General features: G+C 38.9%; 1 protein-coding gene across 1 annotated transcript; it reads left to right on the plus strand.

Moving 5' to 3' along the window:
* The first annotated feature begins 304 nt into the window (after nt 1-304).
* On the plus strand, nt 305-4,329 carry hsd17b8 (hydroxysteroid (17-beta) dehydrogenase 8). Its single transcript, XM_044016334.1, has 9 exons — nt 305-386; nt 1,649-1,851; nt 2,298-2,414; nt 2,735-2,830; nt 3,097-3,182; nt 3,265-3,349; nt 3,690-3,732; nt 3,924-3,998; nt 4,135-4,329. The coding sequence occupies exons 1-9, from the start codon at nt 341-343 to the stop codon at nt 4,152-4,154; spliced, it is 771 nt and encodes a 256-aa protein (XP_043872269.1). The 5' UTR covers nt 305-340; the 3' UTR covers nt 4,155-4,329.
* The last annotated feature ends 1,944 nt before the right edge of the window (nt 4,330-6,273 follow it).

Consider the following 6,273-nt stretch of genomic DNA (forward strand, 5'->3'; position numbering starts at 1 on the left):
TTGAGTCCCAACCCAAAACTTCTCAGTCGTAACGTCATATACTTTTAATTTGATAGTTTTAATCGGAAATGCTTGACTATATACACTACCTTCCGGTGACCACATGCCGTTACTACATTTACGTCTATGTCACATGTACAGTACGATAGTGTAGTTTCTGTCAGATTAAACTGTGACTGTAACCCGACCAATACTTTGCATCAGACAAGTGTATATTTATAAAATGCAATGACACTGGTTTTTGCAACCCACATAAAATAAAACCACCCTAAAATACATGGTGTTTTGACGCTCTCAAGTGGCGCAATCGAGAATTACAACAACACGGAAGAAAAGCAACATGGCCGCGGCCAAGAGACTCATATCAAGGTTGACACTAGTTACCGGTATGTTTACACTTTAATAAATAGTCACAGTGCTTAGTTAAATACATCTAGACACTATGTCTTTTTCGTTGTTTATTCAATTATATTTTTAACTTTATACGCGCCAACCTTGTCCGTTTTCCATTTAAACAGTATTATAATACAACGAACTACAAACCCTTCGTTACTTTACTTAAGTACAAAATTCACGTGTCTTAACTATATTTTGTTATTTATTGTTCGAGCAACTTTTACTCCACTACACCTAAATAAATTGTATACCCTAACTGTCTTCGTTACTCGTTGCTACCAATTGAAATCAGAAGAGTTGGTAATGGTCTGTATTTATATAGAGCTTTTTTACACTACAGTTTTGCCATTCACACATCTTTCATACCCGTTCACACGCTGCAACATCTGTGCCTTGCTCAAGGACACATATAAACTAGCAGAGCCAGGAATTGAACCCATACCACTGAGCTACCATGGCTCGATCCTAACTCCTCACTATCACAATTACTTTTGATACTTAAGTACAGTAAATGTCATATACTTTAAGACTTTTACTTAGGTAATATTATAAAAAGTGAGTTCAACTCCTACTAAAGATACTTGTACTTTTACTCAAGTGTCCCTTTAAGGTCCTTTATATGAGACTGCATTTAAACCAAGTCATCTGACTTACATCTGAAGTTTAAAATACATTTTAGGGTTTGTTGCTAAAGTTTAGTGCATTTTACAGCTTCATTTTGATCCTAACATTTCGCGTCATTGTATTATTGTTATTTATGCAACTAATGGTTTTGTAATCAAAGTAGTCTGGGCATATGAAGTTCAATGGACTGTTTTTTCTCCTTGTACTGTATTATTTTGTGTCTACATGTCATTTATTTTGTGTATTTCATTGTGCAAAATCAGTTTTAAAAAAAGTTAAAAGTTATTTTTTTACTATTCACATTTACAACACAAGCATATTAACTTCACAATGGACACATAGATAATTACATTGTTATTAATGCCTTCATTAGATGATGATGATGAGATGAAACAAGTAAAATCCAGTTCTGTTTTTTAGGAATAAATAAACAAACACATAATTAATAAGAGAAATCAGTTTCCCACAATGTCACTACACTTTATCTTGCAAGATTAACAGACAGACAGATGAGCAAAAGTAGCTAAAATCATAATCTCTTTATCTAAAGTACACATTTAGTGTACATGAATGTAAGATGGAGGCCTGAGCCTCTGTTCTGACAGTCTTTAATTGTTCTCTCATGCAGGAGGAGGCAGTGGGATTGGACGGGCCGTGTGCCAGCGATTCGCCTCTGAGGGCGCCTCCGTGGTGGTCGCTGACATCAGTGAGGAGTCGGCCAATGAGACGTTGGGTAGCCTGCAGAGTGACCTCAAAGGTCAGGGTCACATGGCAACTGTGGTGGACGTCTCGTCAAAGGAAAGCGTCACCAAGCTGGTCACAAGTATTCAGGTGTGTGTGTGTGGGTGTGTGTGTGTGCGTGCGTGTGTGTTACACTGTGTTCCTGTTAGAACTATAGAGTGTAAAATGTCAGTAACATTTAAACTTGAGTGAAATTAGTTCACACATTGCTAAACTCTATCAGCTCCACATGACTCTCTGAGTTCAGATCTCATGTTGCCTGGCGACATTCCGGCACTGCCCACAGGAAGTGATACATTTGAAGTCAAGGCAGACACAGGCAACAGCAGCACTGAGCGACTGCAGACAGGTTGGAGTTTGACACAAAGAAGTGTCCACGAAAAGTTTCAGTTTTCTACTGCCCAAAAAACCTGGTCATTCAGCAGTATGATGGGATAAATGCTTCTTGTCTCCACCTGTTCCCTGCTCTACTGCTGTATATACACAAGTGCTCCTTCAGTCAGGTCTAATAGTTCTTTCTTTTCCGGGCTCTGCAGACTTGTTACTTCCAGCCCCCGTCAGTGTGTGTGAACGCAGCCGGCATTACTCAGGACAACTTCCTGCTCAGTATGACGGAGGAGCAGTTTGACAAGGTCATCCAGATCAACCTGAAGGTTGGTGACACTGACAAAACCTATGTCCACAATGTTCAACAGCAAAACACACATCTGGTTTCTTTGTGGGAAAAAAAAATCACAGCCCTGCTTCCTCCTCCCGTCTGTGTATAGAACTTTTCTAGTGTTGATGACCACTGAAAGCTAGAAAGGCACATTTTCCATCACACATCTTTCATACTCATTCACACGCACAGCCATCAGGAGCAACGTGGAGCCAGGAATCCAACCCACAACCTTTCTGTCATGTCTGTCTGACACTGTTGGTTACTGTGTATTGACTAACTGAACAAGCGGAGGTGATATTTGTTTCTCTCCAGGGTTCATTCTTGGTGACACAGGCTGTTGCTCAGGCCCTGGTGTCCTGTGGAGCGTCCAGAGGATCCATCATTAGTGTGGGCAGCATTGTGGGGAAGGTGAGACACCAGCATGTCTAACAGTCTCAGCTCTGCTCTTCAGTGTTAACATGTGAACACTGACAGCGTTAACATTGTTGTAAAGTGTGTCAAGTGTCTCACACAAGTGAAGTCTCTTTACTGATTCTTGCTTTAGCTGTTTTTTCTCTCTATCATATTGTAAAGTTGTGGACATTAGAAGCAAGCCACCTCATCATAATGTGATTTGTCCTTGATTTTAATCATGTTACTGCGTACATTGATTCAGCTTGCATGTGTGTGTATAGGTGGGAAACATTGGACAGGTGAATTATTCCTCCTCTAAAGCTGGAGTGGAGGGTTTAACCAGAACTGCTGCCAAAGAGCTGAGCAGGTGAGCAGAATCTGACTGAGGAGGACACACACACACACACACACATACACATACATAAATCCAACACTGCTCCTGCCTCCAGGTTTGGGATTCGGTGTAACTGCATCCTGCCAGGATTCATATCGACTCCGATGACAGACAAAGTTCCAGAGAAGGTCATAACCAAGGTACAGCACACACACAATAGCTGATGACTAATTTAGTAATCGTTAATTGGAGCCCTAAATGTTTATCTTTCTTGTGCATTTTACTTGATAAGTAAGGACATTTTAACAAATTAAAGAGCTAATGTGACATATGAGAAAAAAGAGAAAAAAGCTTTCCATTTGCTATTAAATAACAAATAATTTGCAATAACAATAACAGTAAACAATAATAGCACAAACACATAATATTATCAGCACCATATTCACGTTGTATTGTCTTAGCAGTGGAAATAGTCTTTTAAAGGTGTGAGGATTTATTTTAATTGTGAATATTCTCATAATGTGACATGCTGTGTTTCAGATGAAATCCTTGATACCGATGGGAAGAATGGGTGAACCTGCAGGTTAGTTAATACACACGAACTGATCGACAATGACAACAGCGTCTAAAATGTCTGCCTCTATTTAACATTTAGTTCAATTATTTTCCTAACTATTACAAAACTCAAAAATCCTCCTTTCATCTAATAATGGACATGGATTTTCCATGACATTATCACGTTGTTGACATGTTCTTCTCCCTGTTCTCCTCTAGAGGTCGCTGATGTTTGTGCCTTTTTAGCCTCAGATGACTCTCGGTACATCACAGGAGCGAGTATCGAAGTGTCAGGTACGGTGTGACTCACTGCTCCTCTAGTTTTGCCTTTCTATTGAAGATAATTAATAAAAAAGAAGTTTACAAAAATCACGATCACAAGGTTTACCATTTTAAAGGTTTGGTGTAACAACTTACATTTTTGTTGCAGGTGGACTTTTCATTGGTTAAGTCAAAAGCCTGTCATACCGAAGAAGACCACCAGGAGGCCTGCTTCTTCATAATCCTTTGGTCATTATGGATATTCTGCTTTTTTCATGATTACTGTTGATCGCATTTTATCGATCTGACTGTGAACTTGTACTGAACAAGTGTAAACATGTTTTAATAAATACCTCAGTAGTGATTTTAAGTGTTTTTCTTTATTCCCCACTATATATTCCCCTTTTTCAGGATCTATTTTCATGCAGCCACTGCTTACATTACATTACACGTCATTTAGCAGACGCTTTTATCTAAATCGACTTGGGTATGAGCACAATCAGGCAGGGGTGGAATCGAACTTGCGACCATGATGTTTTTCGCACACGGTACTGGCCTTAACCACTGAGCTACTCCACCCCGCTGCTGTTACAGAGGCTTTAAAACGATTTGATTTTGAAACAAATGATGTAAACTGTTAGATTACTGCAACTGATTTTGGACGACATACTATAGTATGACATTTTTTAGTGTCATTTTGGAGGACATACTATAGTATGAGGGCCACACGGTGATATAGTGGTTAGCACTCTCGCCTTGCAGCGAGAAGACCCGGGTTCGAGCGCCGGTTGTAACAAGGGCCTTTCTGCATGGAGTTTGCATGTTCTCCCCGTGTGTGTGTGGGTTCTCTCCGAGTTCTCCGGCTTCCTCCCACAGTCCAAAAACATGCAATGTGGGGATTAGGTGAATTGGACACTCTAAATTGATCGTAGGAGTGAGTGTGAGAGTGAATGGTTGTTTGTCTCAAGTTGTGTGTGGCCCTGCGATGGACTGGCGAACCGTCCAGGGTGTACCCCGCCTATCGCCCGATGAAGCTGAGATTGGCACAGCACCCTCTGGTGGAGGATAAAGCGGTTAGATGATGACTGACTGACTGACTATAGTATGACTTTTCAGAGTGATTTTGGACAACATACTATATAGTATGATGTATGTGTTATAATCACCCCTTTATAATTAGGACAGCGAGTGTACAGTAGTGGTACAGTCCAGGTACACACAAGTGCAAGCACATTGGGGAAAAAGTGAAGAAATTAGCGAAGCAGTATCTGGCTGCATTTCAATGATAGAGTGACAACAAAGCTGAGTGCAGAGTTATATAGTATGACATTTTTGGCTGATTTTGGACGACATACTATAGTATGACATTTTTTAGTAATTTTGGACGACATAATATAAGATGAAATTTTTGAGTGATTTTGGACGACATACTATAAGATGAAATTTTTGAGTGATTTTGGACGCCATACTATTGTATGACTGTTTTGGCTAATTTTGGACAACTTACTATTGTATGATGTTTTTGAGTGATTTTGGACGACATACTATAGTATGATGTTTTTGAGTAATTTTGGACGCCATACTATAGTATGACATTTTTGACTAATTTTGGACGACATACTATAGTATGACATTTTTGACTAATTTTGGACGACATACTATAGTATGACATTTTTGGTTGATTTTGGACGACATACTTTTATAGTGGCATTTTGGCTGATTTTGGGCGGTATATATTATGACTTTTTAGCTAATTTTGACTTACTATAGTATTATTTTGGCTGATTTTGGGCGTCCTACAATAGTAGCGGCATTTTTGGTGATTTTGGGCGACATACTATAGTAACATTTTTTGCAGGCTGGAGATTTTGGGCGACATACATAGTATGACATTTTTGAGTGATTTGGGCGCCATACTATAGTATGACTTGAGTGATTTTAGACGACATACTATAGTATATGACTTTTTCTGATGATTTTAGGCGACATACTATAGTATGACATTTTTGAGTAATTTTGGAAAACATACTATAGTATGATATTTTTGAGTGATTTTGGACGACATACTATAGCATGACTTTTCTGAGTGATTTTGGACGCCATACTATAGTATGACATTTTTGAGTGATTTTGGACGACATACTATAGTATGACATTTTTGAGTAATTTTGGACACCATACTATAGTATGATGTTTTTGAGTAATTTTGGACACCATACTATAGTATGACATTTTTGAGTGATTTTGGACGACATAATATAGTATGACATTTTTGAGTAATTTTGGACGCCATACTATAGTATGACAT

This window comes from Solea senegalensis, unplaced genomic scaffold, assembly GCF_019176455.1.
Source record: "Solea senegalensis isolate Sse05_10M unplaced genomic scaffold, IFAPA_SoseM_1 scf7180000014353, whole genome shotgun sequence".
Classification (NCBI taxonomy): Eukaryota; Metazoa; Chordata; class Actinopteri; order Pleuronectiformes; family Soleidae; genus Solea; species Solea senegalensis.

What these genes read in the sequence shown, in the direction of transcription:
- hsd17b8 (XM_044016334.1), top strand. Translation starts at nt 341, where the DNA reads ATGGCCGCGGCCAAGAGACTCATATCAAGGTTGACACTAGTTACCG. An exon ending in AAGGTTGACACTAGTTACCG is followed by an intron (nt 387 to 1,648) that starts GTATGTTTACAC and finishes TCTCTCATGCAG; the next exon opens with GAGGAGGCAGTGGGATTGGA. An exon ending in CAGAGAAGGTCATAACCAAG is followed by an intron (nt 3,350 to 3,689) that starts GTACAGCACACA and finishes GCTGTGTTTCAG; the next exon opens with ATGAAATCCTTGATACCGAT.